Source organism: Dendropsophus ebraccatus, chromosome 1, assembly GCF_027789765.1.
Source record: "Dendropsophus ebraccatus isolate aDenEbr1 chromosome 1, aDenEbr1.pat, whole genome shotgun sequence".
Lineage (NCBI taxonomy): Eukaryota > Metazoa > Chordata > Amphibia > Anura > Hylidae > Dendropsophus > Dendropsophus ebraccatus.
Genome location: NC_091454.1, coordinates 20,218,733 through 20,241,424, shown reverse-complemented (window position 1 = coordinate 20,241,424; position 22,692 = coordinate 20,218,733). Strand labels below are relative to the sequence as shown.

Sequence of the window (22,692 nt, the reverse complement as noted above, 5' to 3'; positions counted from 1 at the left end):
CTTCTTTCAACTAAGTAGAGTTAATCATTGGAACCATCCAAAGTGGAGCACCATCCAAAGGGGAAGCATTAAGTTTATGGCTTTTATAGGGTGTTCACACAATTATGGACGATGTACTACAGAACGGACTACGGAATTCCCAACATCATCATTCAGGGTATGTTTCCATTAAGGAATATGCACGGAAATTTCAAGCGGAGGCCATGCTTAAAAATTCAACCTGTCCCATTCACTCAAATGATATTTTCAAACTCAATTGGCCATCCACCCAAAGAACCGACATGTTAATTCTTTGGGCGGACGGCGGATTGAGCTTCTTAATATCAGAGTCAATGGGACAGGCGGAACTTCAAGCTGAGCCTGCTGCGTGGCCTCTGTTTAAAATTTCCGTGCATATTCCTTAGTGGGAACATACCCTGATGCTGGGAGCTAAGTCCATGCTAAAATGTAAACTGTTCTAAACCTTGATGTTGGAAGTTCAGAATTCTGGTCGTCCAATCAGGTCCATCATCCAATGGGTCCAATCAGAGTTTGCCTGGTGGTAAATTTAGTTCTACTACAACTTGACTCGACATTGATCATTATTGTGAATGGGGATCCAACCTCTCTCACCCAATGGTAAATGTCAGAGAAAAATGTCGGAATTACTTGATCCTTAGTTTTCATGGTAGTTTAAGACCCCCTTATACTACTACTGTATAAGGCTTATGGGGGGCCTCCTAAGTCTCCACCGAGAGTTGTATGTGATGGATTTTTACTGTCTGACTCCTTTGTTCTTGGAGAGATAAGCCAGACTGCAGCTTACCCCTACCTACCCCAAAAGGAATACACAAACGTTCAACCATGCCAAACTTTCACCTGTGAAGGGAGAACAAATGATATAGCTGTTGGCTAAACCTAAACTTTAAGTGGTGACTAGGGGTGTCTGGCAGCAGATTATTCTATTTTCTCCCGTGGGAACACATGCATGCTTTATATAGAAGAACTGTAAGTACACCAATATACAAAATATAGGGCAAATAAGTATCACAATAGGGACTGTTTACCACCTTGTAAGTGTTGCCCTAACAGTAGCATCCCCCATTACGATGAATCATATCAATAAAACTGCAAAAGCTACACAGAAAAATGAACATCAGATTTTCGCCAGGCTTTAGCTAGACGCTGAGTCTTTGTGAGTGGGAGGTGGAAGCACGACTGCTCCTGAAAAAATAAAATTCATACAGATCAATAAAGTATAAAACAAAAAAATCACTTTAATTGAAATACGTTGTGCACACCATACCCATTAACCCCCCCTCCCCCTCTTCATGGAGCTGGTTTAGCCTCCTACACGTTGCTAATTTTATTACTTAGATCTAAGACTTCGGATTTCATTGCCGTTAAGTTGTACATTTTATCGCTCAGCAGGTTGATATCTTTTTCCCTGTTCAGTAGATCCGATGCCAGGCGGCCGATCCTTAGCGACAGATCGTTTATTAAGGCTTCTAAATGGGCAAAGTCCTTCTTGATTGTGAAGACTTTGGGCTTGAGTTCATTGGCGAAATTAACCGCCTGTAAGACCTTCATTCGGTCGCTCTCTAGACCGGAGAGTTTATCGGAATTCTCTGTAAAGTTGCCCCTGAGCTCCTTCAGACGTATCTTTATGAGATCTATTCTATCCGAATTTGTAGACACCGCGCTCTTCAATGACGTAATGCGGTCAATACTGCTGGCCAAGGCAGCTCCGATTCTCTGGGCCGTGTCCTTTTCTACTTTTTCTAATTTTTTCTCCAACTTATCGACGGAGTCGGTCAAGGAGGCAACGTCAGTCTCCATCCCCGATATCCTCCTCACGTCCGTCTTCACAGTGGCGATCTTGGCAGAAACCTCGATAGAGATTCTTGTGGTGGTCTGTTCTACCTGGGAGATGGCCTGTTCGAGGGTGGTAAGATTGACTTCCAGCTGCTGCCGTTTTGCAGAGATATGGCTTGTCCATTGCTCAATATTGGCAATGTCTTTTTGCAACTGTTCCATACGTTGAGTGATCTGAAGATCCTTTAGCTTGGTCACGGTCTGAGTGTTTTCTTCCATCTGAGAGAGAAAAAAAAAAGTTTAAGAAAAGTATCAAAACATTTAAATATGAAGAAGGTTCCTTAGAATAAATGGGCTATCTATCTTATATTGGCAGAAGTAAAACCTTCATCCATCAACTAAGTCAAGGGTTGGGTAACCTTGGCTCTCCAGCTGTTGTAAAACTACAACTCCCATCATGATGGGAGTTGTAGTTTTGCAACAGCTGGAGAGCCAAGGTTCCTTACCCTTGAACTAAGTGAAGGTGTTGGACTATCACTAATACTTGGCTGTGACTAGCATTGCTTCTCAATCTTTTTGCTTTGAAGAGAATGAAGATGTACTGAGCTGTAGCAGATGCAACAAGAAGTATAGAGCGGCATCTAGTGAACAATGAAGGATCCAAATGGACAACCATCCATCGGGCCAGGATTCTGTACTCCTAGATAACCATACCTATAATCCATATAGCTGTATCGTAAAAAAAAACACATATCCATCAAGCTCATCCTTTCTCCAATGTCCCTTGATCCTTCGTATACTTCTGGGAATGACTAAAGGCTGTATTACATGGCACAATAGTCCGGGGGAAGCGAATGCCGACCTGTCAGCTCAGCACTTGCTTCCCCCTCATTCGACGCTCGGTGCCTGTGTTATTACACGCAAAGACAGCGAGTGCGGAGGATTGGGAACAATCCGTAGATGGTTTTGGCTGCCCATTGAAGTCACCGGAGGTGTGCTGCCACCGCTCCTGGTCCACGAATCGTGCTCTTTGAACATGTTGAAAGACCTTGATCAGCCGAAATTGTGTATGTTGGCTGATTGTGACCTTTTAACCTGTCCTATTAGACAAAACGATTATCGTCCAGAACGGTCAGTAATTGACCAAGTAAGGCCAGTAATCGTTTGTGTAATAGGGACCTAAATGCACCCTCCCCCCCCATCTACACAATAGTCAAATGGTCTTCAAACCTGCCATTTTTTGCATATGGAGGAACCTCCCTAAAGGCTGCTGTAAATTTTCAATAACTGTCAGCCAATCGTTTGGCTCACCCATACATATGAGCGTTCACACGAATATTCCCTATTGGGAGGGGTATGACTGCTCTGGACCCGGCTTATCTGTCCGAAAACATCATCTGTCAGAGGAGAGTTGGGTATCCCCCATACACCGTGTACTGTTGGCTCAAATATGCCGCCATATTTGTATTGACCAGACCTCTAAAGCCTTCCTTCCTTCCTTGTTCTAAGATTATAGGTCCCCAATAGCTTGCAGCGGATTCGGTCGCCAGCATCACAATCCTGATTTCTTTAGATTCTCATTATAGGAGAGACCTACTTTCATAAACCTTCGAATCTTCTCTACTATTGAACCCTATATTTAAGATTAAAGGACAACCCTAGGTCCCTGGCCGCTTCTTGGTTAGAGAGGGGACCCAGGACGTGAAGTGTCAGGGCCACTCAGCGAACAAGGCGGCACCCCATTACGGCCTCTGACTGGGTGAGCGACTCTGACACGTCAAGTCCTGGGTCACCTCCGGAGGCATACGTGGCATCAGCACTGGAGCAGGGGAGGTGAGAGCACGTTATTTCTATCAGCCTCCCCCTCCCTGGAACTTTTCCAAAAAATAAAAAAGATTGCCCTTTCCGGATTTGTCCTTTAAATCTTACCAGGACCTTATAAACATTTTTTTTTTTTTTTTTTTTAAATAAATTTTTATTCAATTTTCAGAATTTTGATTTACATACAGACTTACAAACACCCCATCTCTCGAAACAATTGGAGAGAAGGAAAGAACCAACAGTGAAATGTAACATATTCAAGATACAGGCAGTAATACATGGTGAGGAGACAGAGGTATCCGACATGTCACAGGATAACGCAAAGCAACTTAATTTAATTCACATCCGTGTCTGGATGTGATAATCCTCCAAATCTTGACCACATCACCCTTAGTTCGACAGACTCCTCCCCCCCCCCTTGCTTCCCCTGTCCCATCACCCACCCTGTTTCTGAGGCACAAGGACATCTGAGGAGACCCATTGTGACCAGGTCTTCCCTGAAGTGGCTGCTAAATACGCAGGCACCCCAGAGTTCCTGCCAGATCATGCCGACAATACCACTCAGTAAGTCTGAAGGGGTACATTATGTCATGTATCTCCTGAGCTGTGTGATGGGATTCCAGAAAGGAGCGCCAGCGGTCAAAAAACCCCTTAATCCCTGAATGCTTGTGCCTTTCTGCATAGACTCTATCTATGCCGAAGAGTCGTTTTAGCTGGGATATTACCATAGGGACATCTGGAGTCTTACCTGAAAGCCACTCCTGGAACAAACACCTCAATGCTACGTGTATGACTATATGTACTATGTCAGGTATCTTTACCACAGTGTCGTCCTCCGGGGGACGTAACTGATGGAAGAGAAAGGCTTGGGGGGAGTGTGATATCTCTATCTCCCAGTGTGAGTGAACATAGGCAGCTATAGCCCTCCAGTATGTTTGGGTGTGCGTACAGCTCCACACCCCGTGCCACAGGTTAGTGAGGGGTTGATCACATTTTGGGCAGGCTGTGATTCTATCAGGAAATTGCGGAGAGGGGAGTATGTTAAAACCGTAGAGTGCATTATGTGCCAATTTGAAATAAGTTTCTCTCCATCTTTCGTTTATTATACATTTTCTGACCTTTTGCCACCCTTGCAAGATTTGTTCCTGGATTTGTTGGTCAGACGTCCATCTAACCCAGGATGGGAACAGGGCTGCCTTGTCAATTTTTAGGAAAGAATCTCTAAGGGCATTATACAATACTGAGATGGAAGTCTTTCCAGGAGCGGCTCCCATGATGCCATCCAGAGTATGGTTTTGGGCCTCTTCCCCCAAGTTCCGCAATCTGACCTTATAAACATTTTAAAAGCTTATTAGCTTTTGCAACTATGGTCCTATTACCTGCACACACAGATATCTGACAGATCATTGAAGCCAAAGCCAGGAACAGATTATAAACAGGGAACAGGTCCTAAAGGAAAGACTGAGATTTCTCCTCTTTTAAAATCTGTCTTATGTTCTTGCTCATGCTGCCCGCTTGTCCGTCATTCTGTGATATTTTGCAATGACGAATATTTACAGACACGTATAGGGCTCAGCTTTTGGTTCCCGCTCAGACCAGCTGGTCTCGCTACTGAGAGTCCCACACAGTCATCTGTTATCATTGAGTATAAATATCTCAGTATACAGTATTAATGGACGCCCATGCTGGACACAGCTCTCGGCTCAGTCTAATGACTTTCCTAACAGGGTATATGGAAAGGGGGTCACCTAACATCAATATGCGATATAGCTGGTGAGAACGATGAAGAGAACCAATTTACAGTTTCCACAGCAACGACTCTAAGACGACTCCGTGAAAAGAACAAATGATCCATACGTGTTTTACAGATACTGAACGAGATCCTCACGTAGATCTAAATTCTCATATCCCAGCACGAGGAGTAATGAAAACTTTTTCGTCTTACTAGGATCTCGTCTTCCTTCCCAACACAAGACACAGAAAAAAACAAAAAACAAACAGGCTTATGCAATATTTCATTTTGCCTGTGGTGGCACTGCGGGGAAATTGAGCACTTGCAACCAGGTTCCCCCAAGGCCGATCACTGGGATTCCCAGCAAGAGAACACTTTGAGGGAGATTTATCAAACCTGGTGTAAAGTGAAACTGGCTCAGTTGCCCCTAGCAACCAATCAGATTCCACCTTTCATTTTCCAAAGAGTCTGTGAGGAATGAAAGGTGGAATCTGATTGGTTGCTAGGGGCAACTGAGCCAGTTTCACTTTACACCAGGTTTGATAAATCTCCCCATTTGGGGGAGACTTATCATTGTTGTGCCCCTGGTGTACGCCAGGAGGAGGCAAAGACTGGTACCTTCTCCATGACGTACACCAGCCGTAAGCCCTGCTCACCTGAAGGGCGGGGAAGTGGCGGCAAGGAGGCGTGGCCTCTACCCTGCCTTATTTACCATTCAGAGGAGGAGCAGGTATCGACTTTACCTCTTAGGTGTGCACTTCTTAGTAAATCTGACAGGGTGAATGGGGATGGGGAATAATTCGAGAAATAAATGACAAGCCACAGAACGGCCAACGACTGAGCAAAACCTCATTTTGACACATCAAAAAAATAATTGTCCATCTGCCATATATCTCACCATGTAAGGGTCCTTTTAGGGTCCATCTACAGAAGCAAACTAGTGCCGACGTGTGAGATAGCAGTGCCTTTACAAGGCGCAATTAGTCATGCGGCCAGACTGGGCGATCCTTGTATCATTTGTGCGGCCATTGAAATATATTAACGGTCGCACATCTCCTGTTTACACAGCAAGATAGCGATTATTTTGCCGCAATGCAGGATGCGATCAAGCGACAAGTGGGCATTTCCCGCTCCTGGACTGATCGCTGGCACTTTTACACGGGTTGATTATTGGTCGAATAAGCTTTTCTAGGAGCGCTGGTTACTTATAATTGGCTGTTTAAAAAGGCCGCTTAATGGGAAAATTGCGGTTGATGGGTTATGGCAACGACGAGCCACCATAATGATCGATACCCGTCATGCCACCATTAAGAGGCCCTCTCTGTAGCAGCCGAGGACCGCGGCTAATAGCTGTTGTGAACCAATCAAAACTCTAAAAACAAGTCAGTGGTGGTCCAGTGGCAGGATCAATCCCCCCCTCCCCAAATAAACATATTTGCTATCACCGTGTGCAGAATCGCCCGAAATGACCACATTCCTGATCTAGTAAGGTAAACAGCATAAGCGTAAAAAAAAAAAAGGCAAAGTGCAAAATTGCAGTTGGTTACCTCACATTCAGAAAAATTTAAATAAAAAGTAATCAAAAAGTTGCATATATGCCAGCATAAAAACTTCAGACCTTGGCGGGAAAAAAATGACACCTCACTCAGCCCCATAGACCAAAGGATAAAAGCGTTATGATTAAGCGACTCTGTACCCACAATCTGTCCCCCCCAACTGTTTGTACCTTCGGATAGCTGCTTTTACTCCAAGATCTGTCCCGGGGTCTGTTCGGCAGGTGATGCAGTTATTGTCCGAAAAAACAAACTTTTAAACTTGCAGCTCGGTGTTTCAAATTGGCGTGGCCTAGAGTGTCTGTGCCCTAGGCCTGCACCTCCTCTCCATCCTCTTCACCATTAGGAACGCTCCCAGGCAGGATTTCTCCTAATCATCACCTGTCTGAACACTGCACATATGCCTGATCAGTAAGGTACCTGTGTATAGTGTGCAGGCAGGTGATGCATAGGAGAAATCCTGCCTAGGGAATTCCTAATGGGAGGAGAGGCGTCGCAGGCCTAGGGCACAGGCACTCTAGGCCACACCAATTTGACGCAGGGCTGCAAGTTTAAAAGTTTAGGACAATACCTGCATCACCTGCTTAACGGACCCCTGGAAAATTCTTGGATTAAAAGCAGATATTCGAAGGTACAAGCGGTTTTGTGTGTTCGAACCTACATCATGCGACACCACTGGGACGCTTTATGACCACAGCTACGTTAGTGAGACAATCATGACCCACTTAGTCGCCAGCTCTAAAAGGTAGAAAACTTGGGAACCACCTATCAATCCTAATCATTTTATATTTGAAGTTCCAATAGGTTGAACACTCCGCAGACATTCTGACAGATTGTTGAGGAGTTGGCCGGGCTCCCGGTAACAATGCGCTCAGTGTTCACAGCTCCATTCCTGACTGTTTTCCTTACAGAAGAATGGGATGTTTTCATTAGTTATTCATCTTGTCTGTCATTGTACCCTTCAGCTATTTTTGTAAAGTATTTTTTGAGAACCTGTAATAGTGCCAGAAAAAAAATCAGGATTAACTCCCCATCCTGACTAACAGGCCTATTAGTGGAAAACTGGAGAGAAGTCAGGTGTTAACCGTGTCGCACCTGCTGTTCCGTGCAGCTTTAGGCTGGGTTCACACTATGTATATTTCAGTCAGTATTGTGGTCCTCATAGCAACCAAAACCAGGAGTGGATTAAAAACACAGAAAGGCTCTGTTCACACACTGTTGAAATTGAGTGGATGGCCGCCATATAACAGTAAATAACGGCCATTATTTCAATATAACAGCCGTTGTTTTAAGATAACAGCAAATATTTGCCATTAAATAACGGCCATCCACTCAATTACAACATTATGTGATCATAGCCTTTCTGTGTTTTCAATCCACTCCTGGTTTTGGTTGCAATGAGGACCAAATACTGCCTGAAATATACTGTGTGTGAACCCAGCCTTATACTGTTCTACATGACACTTTCATATGAAGAATACAATGGACACAGTTCATAGGATTGACTTTCATTGTATTAAAAATACTTGGCATGAAACACAATGCATCTTATGTGCAATATAGTGAAATGTAGATATTACGTAAACCTCAACAACCTAATGTCCAATCAAAAGTCTCGCCTACTGTTTTGTGTTTACAGCTCCTATGCAAATCCCATGTGGTCCCTAGTCTGACAACCAGGACAGTATGTATAATGTAGACGGGATGTCAATCCCTTCCTATCCCTTACAGGATTACATCAGCCCTCCAATCTTCCCCTACCCTGCAAGCTTTGCCCTCCTGTGTGTCACTCCATATATAAAATAATTTCTGCACTGAAAGACCAGGAGTGCAGTGATATAGTAGGTGGGTCCATACAAACATTAGCTAGAGTTACACAATTTTCTTCTCTCCTATTTGCAGAATCTCCAGTATACTTCTATGAGATGCAGCTTGACACTTATCTCCCCTCCCTTCTCTTTGGAAGAACTGACAGGGAAAAACCTATAACAAGGGGACAGACTGAAGCTGCATCTCATAGGAATGCACTGAGACTCTACAATGTGAAAGAGGTCAGACCTTCTATGTCCAGGGCCATCTTAACAGCATTATGGGCCCCTGGGCAGAGGTGCGAATTGACACCCCCCCCCCTCCCGTGGCCCCCGCCATAAAAAAAAAAACATCTTGGCAACCCCGCCCCTAACCAGTACACAGGTATACAGGTGATGGGTAAAAAGCTAATTAATATATATTGGTGCCCCTCTATATATGAGACATGTCGCTGTCCCTCTGCATATACGCCATGTTGTCTCCCTGTATACTGTATAATATAGGAGGTCTGTTTATACTGTATTATACAGTATACAGGGAAACAACACGGCTTATATATAGAGAAGGGCAAAACAACATGTCTCATATATACAGAGGGGCAACAACATGACTATTCTATTATATATGAACCATGTTGTTTCCCTGTATACAGTATACATACAGGGAAACAACATGGTTCTCATATATAATAGTCATGTTGTTGCCCCTCTGTACAAGGAAGATGTCACGTCGGCCGGGGGGGAACGGCTGACGGCAGCACAGGCACAATACCTACAAGGGAGCTTGCTTGGGGACCGGGAATATGTCACAGCGGACAGGGGCCCCCTAGGACGCAAGGGCCCCCGGGCAGCCGCCTACCATGCCCAATGGGTAAGACGGCCCTGTCTATGTCACAGATCCATCACTTACTGCTCTCAGAGCAGAGCAAATGTGGTGCGAAGAAACACCATCCTTCTGTCTCTGCAATGTGAAAGGCATCATAGGAATATAGGTTGTACTATGAGGGTCATATCAGAGGGGAATAAGGAATCAAAATGGCAGACAACCCATACATGGCACATGATTTAAAATATAGGTATACACACACATAATACTCTGTATCACTACTTAACAGCAATCTAATCTACTCTAATTAGGCAAAATAGCAGATAGCAGCGGCAACAATGGAACCAGGGAGGCAAGTTTTATTTATCATTCTAAAACAACCCATCCCTGGGCATTTGTTAAAAAATGTCCCTTGTCTGGAATACCCCTTCAAGGGTGGCGTAACTTCTGTCTTTGGTGAATTGCTGAGTCCTTCACTACCCCCTCAGGCCCCATACTAGGTGTGACACGGTTTATCAATGTTGCCTTGAGCAATATAGCAGCTTTCTTGCAAAAACAGCACTACGCATGTGCTAAAGGTGTGTGTGTGTGGTATTGCAACTCTGCTCCATTCTCTTGAATATACCAGACACCAGAGGATGAGAGAGGTGCTGTTTCTGGAAAAAATAATTAATATATTTTTAATCCTGGATAACCTCTTTAATGTTGGCATGTGCTGAATTCTAATTATTTAAATATAGAAATTGTAATACATTTTTATAAAAAATAAACCCTAGATATAGTATACTGAATGATATAACATGTGCCATATAACATGATTAAAGGCAGCAGTCCATCTTCATAAATCCTACTAGAGAATTCAAAGTTATTAAACGAGAGGGGGTCCATTGTTCAGGATCATCTCTACAAAGAGTGTCTCCCATCCTGGAGGACTTATCTTGACCTGCATTATGCAAAAAGTCTATTGATTTGAATGGGAAATGTGTAATACCTCATTTGTCCTGTGGTTGTGCTGCAGGGAAACTGAACACTTACTGCTTGATTTTCCTGCAAAAAACAGCTGATCAACAGAGTTATAAACTGATCAGCCTATTTTTTAAAGAGACCTTTTCAATTAACTAGGCCTTGTTCAAAAAGGTGAGAACATCTTTAACAAAAATAAAAAAAATTCTAAAAATCCATCAAAAACTCAAATGATTGATCAATTGGTAGGATAAGTTTACAAAAGTGAGTTTCTAAATAGGTCTTCTATGATTACTTTTACACTATAAGAGAACAGTGTATCGTAAGCTCAAGAGCTCCCCCTAATGGTGGCTGCCATTAGCCAGAATTTGATCAATTAGGGGAATTAGAGCTCTAGAAAGAAAGATCTTTTAAGAAATTGCTCTGCACCCAACCTATCCATAGGTTTGGGGACAAGTGTATGAGCACCTGGACCCTCCATATTCTGGGAACATGATGTAGCACTAGGTATGCATGTGTACTACTTTTCCATTGATGGTGGGAGTAGTCTGTACTTGGCTTCCAAAATGGAGACTTGTCGGTAGAACTGAACATCATATCAAAGCAATGGAGAAGAATAAGAAGCTTCAAAGAAAATGAATGTATCCCTGTCTTGTAGATGGGTGTCTACTCACTGGGTCCATGGATTGTCAGGAAATCTCAGCAATGACTGCGAGATAGATGCGTGTCTATAGTGCCCAAAAGAATAGGATTAAAAAAACAAACAAACAAACATTCTGCCCCATAATCTTAACTCTCATCTGGCTCTTTTTCTTCTGTAAGAGACTGTTCATCGACTTTTGACCAACTATTTGCCTTTTCCTTTAAGGCCGATACGTCGTTTTGCAGTTTTAGGATACTGTTGTCGTACTGCATCCTCTCCAGAGCATGCTGGATCTCCAAAGTCTCGGTGATGATTTTCAGCAAGTTGTCCTCGGTATTGAACACCTGCTCAGTCAACGTATTAACCTTTTTGTCCATCTCCTGCATCTCTTTGGACACCTTCAGAAGGCTACCTACGGCGCTCTCAATCGTTGGCAAGTGCTCGACGCATTCAGTCAGTTTAGGCTGGAACTCGGCCATGTTCTTTCGTACCTCTTCGTTCATATTGGCCAAATCATTCTGCTCCTTTTCCATCTCCTTGATGGCGTTATCATCCCACTCGAGAACCTCAGATATCCGCTGTAGGTCATCATCTTCCTGAGTTTTCACCGTTCTAAAATTTCGAACAGTCCCAGATTCAAACTCTTTAAGTTTTTCCGAGAGCTGCTTGAGCGTTTGGTCGGCAGAGTTGATCTTCTTAATCACCTGGTTATGGAAAGCCCTGGCTTCGCTCCTGACGGAGTCGCTTTCAAGGTTCATCTGATCGAGACTCTTCTTCCATGAATCGGTGACATTCTGAAATCTCAGGTTGATCATCTGCATCTTTTCAGAGAGCGATCGCTCGCGGACTTGGATGAGGTCAATATCATCATGGAGGTTAGTCAACTGCTGCTGTAGGTTGCTTACTAGAGAAGACGATGACGTTGCTTCTGCTAGGACCTCATCGGTAGACCCGAGCTGCAAGAAAAGGTCCATGTGCTTAGTGTAACACAATGTACGGTATGAAAGAAATTCATAAACAAAAAGATCGATCATACGAGATTTCCTTCATAGTAACACTGCACAGTCGGCTTGCACTAGTATCAAGGACCCCTATGCTGAACTAATAGACTTTCTTCAAGGGGGGGGGGGGGGTAGAAGATGAAGACGTAATACATTGACTGATGCAGCAAACAATAAGGATTCACAATTATTAAGAGTGTTATGGAACCAAGTGACGTGTCTTTGTAGAACTGTGTTGGCATGCAGTAGATTTCAGTAAAAGAGGTCCCACTGATAGGTAAGAATTACAGACACCAGTTAAGGGGCAGGATTTTTGGCCCTGTGATGTGTTAAATTTCACCCCATTGTAGTAGGGCTAAAATGACCAGTTACCTTGTCCATATAAGTAAAAAGGTTGGCTCAAGAGGCAACACCTATCCCTGAGGTTATTTTGTATGCATATGGCCTTTCTAGTGTAAGGTCACCTGATAGGATGCCGCCCGCCCTTAAAGAGACTCTGTCAGTAGGTTTATGGTGTCCTATCTAAGGGTAGGATAAAGTAGTGACAGAGAAGCTCAACAGAATGATGTATCACTTATATTGTTCTGTGCAGCTGATCCAGAGATCTCCTCCTGAATAACATGGACAATAAGTAGTCCTCTCCATTATGTGCATGAGCCCAGTAGTCCTGGATATTCATGAGAAGCAGAAAACTCTGCACACCAGCTGTTTGTTGGCAGTTATCTTTCCATGCTGTGTATAGGCAGTCAACTGTCAATCAGTAGCTGGAGGGCAGGGGGAGGGGTGTGACAAGAATCCTATTCTCCTGCATATTAGGAGAACGGCTAAACAGAATGATGTAACACCAATATGTTCAGCATTTCTGTTACTTGTTTATGCTGCTTTCATTTAAAGTGACATAAACCTAGTGACTGATTGCCTTTATGGTTTTTAAAGCATATGGATGTCATAATGGGGGATCCTCTGATGCATGCCCATTTTATTTGGCAGTTCAGATCACAGACAACGCTTCAGCACACTTGAGCCTGCCACGTAGATGCACAATTATTTGTTGTGCAATACCAAAATTCTCCTGTAGCGGCCACTGCAGAGAAGGTATATGACACCAGTTTTAGAAGCCACGCCCATGAGGGTCTGTTAATTAATGAGCTATAACCTTATATTTTATTTTTATATTTTTTTTTATACAGCAAATTTACAGCAACTTAATGTATACCATGGTTCCATTCACTCACTGGCATATTGTGAAAATGGTGAGAAATATTGGCACAAGATATATATGGAAAACTTTTACTACAATAAAGAAGTTATTTGTTTTCCTCCCACGTCAGTGAATCTGTCGCACCTATTTAATAATAGGAAACCCTCCTTTCTGTCTATTGTGATTGCACATCTAGGAAACGTTGTTGTCATCAAGAAACGCCCGACTATACATATTGCAGGAGTCACAGAAGCTTCGCCTGCGAGACGTCACAACCCTTGAAACCTAATCAAAGCCTCATGTAAGATTCATGAAGAATGTAATCCCGTAATTGTGTCTCCGGGTGAAGAACTAGGACACAGTCTTTCCATTTGACACAATGTGAAGTGCAGGAGATGCCCCGGAACGCGCTGACACTGATTTACCGTAATTACAATTAATGAATCATTATTCTTTGTCACCAGGCAGAAATACAATGTGACTATGTGAAGTAATGAAGATCCCGACCGGCCAGGTTAGGTACCGATCCTGTACAGTATGGGGTCTGCGCTGCTGCCCGATAAACTGGAACTAGACACACCACTAAAGTGACAGAACACACTGGATGAAAGTCATGTCTCGATTTTGCCCGATCCTTTTCTTAGGGCCCTATTACACGGGACAAATCATAGAAAATCGTTATATCGTTCGAATTTAAACGATAATCGTCCTGTGTAATTGCAGGCAACAATCGAAAAATCGTTCGTGTGTCGTTAATCGTTGATCTAGATCTGACCCTAAAATCATTGTTCATCGTTCACTGTAAGTCCACATTCGTTCGCTGTAATTCCTCATTCGTTTGCTGTCATTTCGCTTTTGTTCACTAACAAACAACGCGATCGTTAATCCTTGAAAATCGCTTCATCTTATAGGACCTTTTTATCTTCTCTCAGGAAATTCAGATTTCAAAATGTCTGGGGCGGGGCCCAATTTATGACCGGCGTACGAGTAAGGGCCCTATTCCACCGGACGATTATCGTTCAGATTATCGTTAAATCGTTCGAATCTAAACGATAATCGTTCGTTTGAATAGCAATTAACAACTAACGACCAAACGAGAAATCGTTGACCGTTTAATAAGACCTGGATCTATTTTTATCGTTGCTCGTTCACAAATCGTTCGCATTGAATAAGAAGTCGTCCGGTCGTTCGCAGTAGTGATGAACACAATAGCGACGACAAGACGACCGGAAGAACGATCATAAGTAACGATCATCTTTCCATGTAAATGGGCGAACGATTTCAGGTGTTCCGTAATAGTGGTCGTTTTGAATCGTTTATGGTCAACGATTATGCGAACGATAATCGTCCGGTGGAATAGGGCCCTAAGCCAGGCTTATAAAAAGCACGGCTACTTTCTTGCAAAAACAGCTCCACCCCTCAAGTTGTGTGTGGTATTACAATTCAGCTCCATTCACTTCAAATAAACTGAGCTGCAAATCCCACATCCAAACGGAGGACAAGAATGGTGCTGTTACTGGAGGAAAGTGGCCATGTTTTTCTAGGCCTGGATAACCCCTTTAAGTCTGTTGGTTACGCCAGGGTAAGATTGTCTTTACATAACTAAGCAAGCTGTGGTCAGGCGGCGAGCGGGAGGTACAGTAATAAAGCGGGAAACATTACGTAAAGAAACTGATGGCGAATGAAAATAATTCTCTCGGACAGATGGTTCCAGCATTACCACAAGATAATCTATAAAGAGTAAGTAAGGAGAGAGGAAAAAAAAGGATGATCCAGGTAAGCTCCTTATATACACTGACCCGTTTTATTTCCTATATCTGACCAGTGAGGCCAGCAGATAGAAAACACTATGACACGTAGAATTAGAGACAAAACTATAAGAAAATACATCAAAGCAAAAAGAAAACATAAAAACATTTTAGAAAAGTAACTGCAGCTGTTTTCTGGGTAGGGGGAGAAGGGAGGAAGATCATGCTCAAGATTTCTCCAGGACCGTATTTCTTCCATTCAGACATAACTTTTGATATGTTGCTGCCCATGGTGAGACTAACAATTCCTTCCATACTTATTATCTATTCAGTCTCCTTCACCCAGTTCTGAGCTGCTGCTTTCTGCAGAAGACACAAAAATCTGTGCATGAGCTTTTCTCTCTGTCTCCCCTCCTCCCCCTCCCTTCTGAGACAGCTGATGTAATCAAGTCCCTATCTGCAACTTTGCAGTGCCGGAAGGATTAATCACATTAATTAATCATATTCATTAATCAAGTTCATCAACAACTTGACCTCAGATTAACCCTCCTGGCATTACAAAGAGGCAAAGAAGTTGTAAATAAAGCCAGTCAGGTACTTGTTTACATCAACTGTCTCAGAAGGGAGGAGGGGAAGAGCTTACTCACAGATTTTTGTGTCTTCAGCAGAAAGCAGTTGTTTAGAACTGGGGGAAGAAGACTGAATAGATAATAACAAGTTTGGAAGGAATTGTTAGTCTCACCATGGGCAGCAACATATCAAAAGTTATGTTTTAGTGGAATACACTTTTAAGAGGGAGCAAGGAAGAAAGGAAAAGAAACAAAAAGAAAGACGGAAGGAAGAAACAAAGAAAAAAGAGAGAGAGAGTAAGGGAGGAAAAGAGAATGAAAGGGTAAGAGAGAGCATTAGAGAGAGAGGGAGAAAGAAATGAAAGACGACGGAAGGAAGGAAGGAAGAGTAAAAAAAGTGAATAAGGTAAAAGAAAAAGAAAGGAAGAGAGTGGGAGAAAAAGAGAAAGAAAGAAAGAAAAAAAAGAGAATGGGAGAAAGACAAAGAAGGAGAAAAAAAAGAAGTAAAAGAAAAAAAAAAGCGAGCGGGGAAAAGAGAAAGAACAGGAAAAAGAAAGAACGCTAGAAAGACAACAAGAAGAAACAGAAACAGTAAAGACAGTCAGAGAGCGAGATTTTGCTGTCACTATTAGGCACCTTCTCTTCTCTGCATTATATTCTAATGAGAAGGGGCAGCGGCCTCAGATCCCCCCCCACCCCCGCTGTAGTGACTGGTGGAGCTCCCAGGGGCGGGGCCCCCTCTATCATACATTCATCCTGGGCTGTGGCTTTGGCTGTCCAGCCACGATGGGAATTATAGCAATCAGGGGCGGATTAGCTTTACTATGGGCCCTGGGCTGTTCACCAAGCTTGCCCCCCCCAACCCACTGTAACTATGGCGCCAATAACTTACGTCTTTTTCCTCCATAATGCAGCCTGTAAAGGACCTGTGGTGCAGGCCCGCTTCTGCCATGAGGCGGAATGAGCATTCCGCCTCAGGCGGCAGATTCTGCGGTCCTGCAGGGGGCGGCAAAATGTTCCCCCTGCTGTCATTTTAGTTAAGTTTCACTTAACTAAATTGACAGCAGCCCCGCAGCCGCTCACATGTCCCGCAGCTGCTGTGTAGCCGCCCACACTCACGGATGTCCCCCATGTCCCGCCGGGCTCCAGTGACGTCACCCAGCAGCTCTCATCTTCCTCCAGGCTGTGGTGAGTGCCAGGGGTCAGCAGAGGTCGCGTTCAGGCGTTCGGGGAGGCGATCGGGACGGCGGGGGGTGAGTGTTGTCGACAGGGGGGGTGGCGGATGGCGGTGTTGGCGGCCGTATTCGGGTTGTTACGGACATGCGCGGGGGGGGGGCGGCCAGTGAGGGGGCGGCCACCTGAGGTTTGCCTCAGGCGGCGGGAAAGCCAGAATCGGCCCTGCTGTGGTGACATCATTGTCACATGATAAGGTCCTTCAATATATTCTCAAATGTTACTGCATTGTCTCCTGGCTGCAGTTTTACCCTGATTTGTGCAAAATTGCGGAAAAAAGCAGCGATTTTTATGCAAATCATGACTGAACACAAGTCTGTTTTGGGGGCCATGGGCCCCTCAGGAGCTCAGGGCCCTGGGTTACTGCCCAAAATGGACCTATTATAATCCGCTACTTGTAGCAACAGCTGTTGGACTGTGACTTTGACACCTGTGATCTACAGAACAGCTTATACCTCTTTAAACCCTTATACCCAAACCACCGGAAGAAATCATGAAATTACCTTTCCAAATATCTGCCCCATTTTTTCCTCCAGCTCTTGTAGGGCTGATGAGCGAGACTGCAGGGACTCATACTTCTGCTCCAGGAGGGTGAAGTTCTGAGACTGCTGAAACACAATCCTGAAGGATGGAAATAAATATTAATTCATTATTACTACAGTGAGCAACTGGTTTTATCCATCATGTCTTAGGGCCCCATTACACGGAGCGATAATCTCATGAATGATACAGATCATCGCTCCGTGTAATAAAGACAATGGGGGAGATTTATCAAATATGGTGTACAGTGAGACTGGCTCAGTTGCCCCTAGAAACCAATCAGATTCCACCTTCCATTTTCTGTGAGGAATGAAAGGTGTAATCGGATTGGTTGCTAGGGGCAACTGAGCCAGACCTAGGTCAGGTCAATGTGCGGCCGACGGCAGACTGACGCTTGTGTAATACAGCCCTTATACTGAAGCTCGGCCCCAGGCTGCAATACTGGATCCAGCCCATGGACAGGAAGGCGCTGTTATGGAGGACATTTGGGGCCTACAATTTGCTGTCGCTAGGAAAACTTTTTCAATAGAAGGGATCCTCATTTCTTCACGAGGGGGGTTACAAAGAGCGTCTCTTGCTTTGGAGGACCTGTCCTGTCCTGCATTATACAGACAATCCATCGATTTTAAAGGGGTTGTCCAGCGCGACAAAAACATGGTCGCTTTCTTCCAGAGACAGCACCGCTCTTGTCTCCAGTTTGGGTGCAGGTTCTGTAATGGTGCGTTTACACAGACAGATTTATCTGACAGATTTTGAAAGCCAAAGCCAGGAATGGATTTGAAAAAAGGAGAAATCTCAGTCTTTCCTTTATGACCCGTTCCCTGTTTATGGTCTGTTCCTGTCTTTGGCTTCAAAAATCTGTCAGATAAATCTGCCTGTGTAAACGCACCATAACTCAGTTCCATTGAAGTGAATGGGGCTTAATTGCAAACCACACCTGAACTGGAGACAAGAGTGGTGCTGTCTCTGGAAGAAAGCATGTTTTTTTGTAGCACTTGCTAACCCTTTTAATGAGCAGCAAACAATGCTTTTCCCAGTGATGGCATGGTGGAAAAATTTAGCACTAATGTCTGTTTTGTGTAAGAAAAGGTTCAGATTCAAATAAGCAATACAAGGATTGTTCATGCAGCTCAATTTGTCGTGCCACGTAAAATCCCTGCAAACAAGTACTCTGATATCACTGATCGGCTCGCTTTTGCACCCCTCGCACCCAACAAATATTTTAGTCTAAAAGGACCTTAAAGGAGTTATCCAGCGCTACAAAAACATGGCCACTTTCCCCCTACTGTTGTCTCCAGATTGGGTGGGATTTTGAAACTCAGTCCCACATTGAAGTAAATGCAGATTAATTACAAACCGCACCTGAACTGGAGACAACAGCAGGGTGAAAAGTGGCCATGTTTTTGTAGCGCTGGATAACCCCTTTAAGTGATACAGGATGATATACAGTCAGATAACCTTATGTTTAAAGGGGTTGGCCCAGAGTGTGTTTGTCTTGGCCTGGGGTGGTGTAAAAAGAAAGAAAGAAAGAAAGAAAAAAAAAAAAAAAAAAGGAAGTGACACAGCTGGATCCCCTGGCATCTTCCTAGTTACAATGACACATTGTTCTGGCAGGAACTTACCTGCTCACCCAATCACTGACCACAGAGGTGTTTGGCAGTGATTGGCAGCCCCTGCGAGGTCTAGACGTCACTGGAACCAGGAAGAAGCAGTGACGAGCAAGGACTGGGGGCTGTTGGAGTAGGAGCTGCGGGAGATTAGGGTAGGCGAGTATCACTTCTCTTTTGTTTTTACACCATTACCCAGACAAAATATATATATATATATATATATATATATATATATATATATATATATATATATATCTCAAGTACTAGAGGTAGGTCAGCGCTAACACTATTCAGATGCACAGCCCTCCCGAGGTCCATAAAACAGATAAATGGATTGGTTGAAGATAGCATCAGATTAAAATCGGAACGTTATTGTGCCTGTCCGCATATACAGAAAAAAGTGCAACGTTTCAGCTCATGTCCTGAGCCTTTCTCAAGCATAAAACAGGGTTGTATACAGATCAATATTATTATAGGAGATCCCCGGCGGTATCAGTATGTGTGGGAGGTCTCTCACGCAGCTGAATGTTGATGGATGGCCAGTGTTTATTGAATGGAAAATCGGACATGTCATGTATGACGTCAGCACTATTCCCCAATCACAGAGCATACCATGCGCAGTCTCCGATGGTGTGTTTACAAGTTGAATGCCGTGATCGACACCTTGATCGTGAAGGAGTTGGAGTCTGTAGCCGAGAGGATCGGAGGACAGGATGGAATACACTGAAGGGTTTGGATAGACTCTTGATATATTATACAATTGCTATGTTGTCCGGTTATAATATTGAGGAATATAATGCTAATTATGCTAATGTGAAACGCACCGCCTATTCCCCTGTTCCCCATTGGATACTTTTAATTGTGTGTTTGTCATGATTGGTGGAGGGGCATATAAATTGATCTGTATACAACCCTGTTTTATGCTTGAGAAAGGCTCAGGACATGAGCTGAAACGTTGCACTTTTTTCTGTATATGCGAATCTGATGCTGTCTTCAACCAATTCATCTAAATATAAATATATATATATATATATATATATATATATATATATATATATATATATATATATATATTATCCCTGCCATTTGTTCTGAAATTTAAAGAAGTCCGGCCAACATGAAAAATCGCCTGCGGGGAGGGAACATAATAGGGAGGCCTTACTTACCTGTCCCAGTGCCCCCGCAGCGCTGCCTTACCATTCACAGAAACCTCCAGCCTCCTGAATCTCCTGGTCCAGCAATGTCACTACCCAGCTGATAGATTGCCCGCTCAGCCAGTCAGTGAGTGACTTGGGCAGCACACCACTGCAGTCACTGAGTGGCTGAGCGGGCAATCCATGAGCCAGGTCAGGTACTTTCTCCCAGGTCATGACAACACCAGAACCTGAGAGAAAATGAGTCCCGGCAGCTGTCAGTGAGCCTGTGACTGTTACGCGTGCTGGGGGGGGGGACATGGGGATATATAAGTAGAGCCCCCAGTGTGACGATCTCCCCTCCCCTCTGTGATGCGGCTCCATTACAATCAATAGAGCCGCGTCAGAGGGGAGATTGTCACACTGGGGCCGATGAGTGCTTCATGCCGGGCCGGTGCACGGGAATAGACCAGCGCTGTACGTAGGAACCGGCCGGGGGTTCATTAAAAGGACTGCGCCACCGGCATTCCCACGTGGGCGCCGGTCTGTTCACGTAAAAAAAACAAAGATATGTACCTAGTGGTCCATTCGTTTTAACACATTGCAATGTAATGAATGAAATCTGCATTGAAAATCAACACAATTTCTTCAAGACAAAGACCGTGATGTGGAATAGAAAATTCTGGCATAGAAATACATACACTTCTACAAAGAATACATCCTGGAATGGCTCCGTCTCTGTACTACAGACCTGTGTGGGCTCCAATGGATATCAGGGTATGCTGGTAATTGTAGTTTTACAACAGCACTGCCATTGGTCAATGTTCCCTAACTTTAAATGCATGCTGGTAATTGTAGTTCTGTATTCACTGCGGTTACAGATCCCAATGATTACGTGTATTATTATATATACGCCACACTCACCATGTCAATGCCACACAGACCGCCAGGCATAAGGTACACAGCACCGTCCGGAAGTCAAGATAGGAGGATCCAGTGCCAGGGACCGAAGAGCGATCGGGGATCTTCTTCTGCTTCTCCTCCTGCGGCCGCTGTCCTGATCCTCCTCCATCTTTAGTAGATGGGGATCCTCCCTTCTTCCTCTGCTTCACCTCAGCAGACATGATGGAAGCTTCTCCAGCAGATAACTATATACATAAAGTATTAGGAGGCTACAACATCATCACTGACACATAACAGAGGGGCTGCCAGAACTGCTACAAAGTTAATCACAAAGTTTGTAAAAGTTTTTCAAGTGAATGTAGGTAAGGAAAAAAAAAATAAAACTTTATTGCTATGATACAGTGAATGGCAGTATGGAGACCTAGTCACCTCCCAGCTTCTCCTGTTGGAATCCCTCCCTGTCTATGTGGCAGCCAGGCTGATCCTCACACAATCCCCTAAAGCAGCTGAAGCTGGGATGAAGCAGCTACGGGAAGCACACGACGACCAAACTTCCTTTCTTTGCGTTTTCATCTAAATACGCGCCAAGTATATCATTTTCTTCCATAAAGTGTCTCTTCTCATTAAGAATACATGGTCTAATGCCGGCATATATAGTAACTCAATAAAATATAACATTTATATTGGTATACAGTCTATAGTTAAAATTGTGACATGATAAAACACTCAATCAGTATGTATACGGTGTATAATACATGTTTACTATATGTTTGTAATAATACAAATGTTATTTGTGTACGTTGTTTATTGGCGAATGTGCGTTGTGAAATTTGCCCTCAACAAAGATGGACGCCGCGGCGTTGTCAGTGGGCGGGGCCAAGGCGGAACGTTTGTTGACAGTCGCCTGAGCCGGCGGGGAGGATTTACCTGCTGCACCCTTGATCTCTTCCCATGTGTCTGGGCTGCAGGGGAGGCAGGCATGGATGTGCTGGCTGAGGAGTTTGGGACTCTCACCCAGGAGCAGCTCATAGCGCCTGTGGATACTGTGGAGGTGAGAGCCGGCAGTGCAGGAAGAGCAGAGCTTGTCTCTTCACTCCAACACCATCTTTTGTATATAGTAACTCTTAGATAGTGTTTATATATATGTATATATATATATATCACCTGCAATCATGGTGCCTTGTGATTAATCTAAAGGATCACAGTGTGCTCCAGCTAAATGTTTCTTCTGTCAAAGTGCACAAGTGCGCCACCATTATGTATCCCCATGATAGCGTGCCAGCCATATTTGCCTCTTAAAGGGATTCTGTCACCGCTCTATCTGAGATGCTGCAGAGATGCTGCGCGCGCCCTCTCATTCACTTACAGCAGCACACTGAGCACAGCGGGAATTACGCTGAGTTTACTCAGTGTGAACTGAGCCTAAGGAAGAGTCAAAGAGGAGTTGTGGCCCAACTTTTGTGCTGCATTCTGGCACACTTCCCCACGGCTTCCTCTTCCCTCTTCACGAATAATCGATACAACCCGGCCTCTTTTTATCACCTAGCTGTCAGCCAGTGTTTCTGAGTGTTTATTTCAAACATAAACTGCCTGCAGATGACTGATCTGCTATCA

General features: G+C 44.0%; 2 protein-coding genes across 3 annotated transcripts in view; one reads left to right on the top strand and one right to left on the bottom strand.

Annotated features, from left to right (window-relative positions):
- Positions 1-1,299: 1,299 nt before the first annotated feature.
- On the bottom strand, positions 1,300-21,872 carry IKBIP (IKBKB interacting protein). Of its 2 annotated transcripts, XM_069968706.1 has the most exons (4): positions 21,508-21,872; positions 21,100-21,323; positions 17,396-17,513; positions 9,505-12,096 (listed from the first exon to the last, which is right to left on the bottom strand). In XM_069968706.1, exons 2-4 carry the CDS (start codon positions 21,297-21,299, stop codon positions 11,287-11,289), a joined length of 1,128 nt encoding a protein of 375 aa, XP_069824807.1. In that variant the 5' UTR covers positions 21,300-21,323; positions 21,508-21,872; the 3' UTR covers positions 9,505-11,286. The 2 variants fall into 2 exon arrangements, with proteins under 2 accessions (XP_069824815.1, XP_069824807.1); XM_069968714.1 differs by lacking the exon at positions 9,505-12,096 and adding an exon at positions 1,300-2,073 and having other exon boundaries at positions 21,100-21,663.
- The window catches only part of POLR3B (RNA polymerase III subunit B), an 81,766-nt gene continuing 80,046 nt past the window's right edge, over positions 20,973-22,692 (top strand). Inside the window, exon 1 of the mRNA XM_069968694.1 lies at positions 20,973-22,129. Coding sequence (XP_069824795.1) covers positions 21,845-22,129 — 285 coding nt within the window. The 5' untranslated portion in view covers positions 20,973-21,844. The remainder of the gene's footprint in view (positions 22,130-22,692) is intronic.

Coding starts and splice junctions, on each gene's coding strand:
- IKBIP (XM_069968706.1), bottom strand. CDS start 21,299: ATGTCTGCTGAGGTGAAGCAGAGGAAGAAGGGAGGATCCCCATCTACT. Junction 17,514..21,099: donor GTCTGTGTGGCATTGACATG/GTGAGTGTGGCG, acceptor TCCATCCTTCAG/GATTGTGTTTCAGCAGTCTC. Junction 12,097..17,395: donor TGGGGCAGATATTTGGAAAG/GTAATTTCATGA, acceptor CTTTTCTTGCAG/CTCGGGTCTACCGATGAGGT.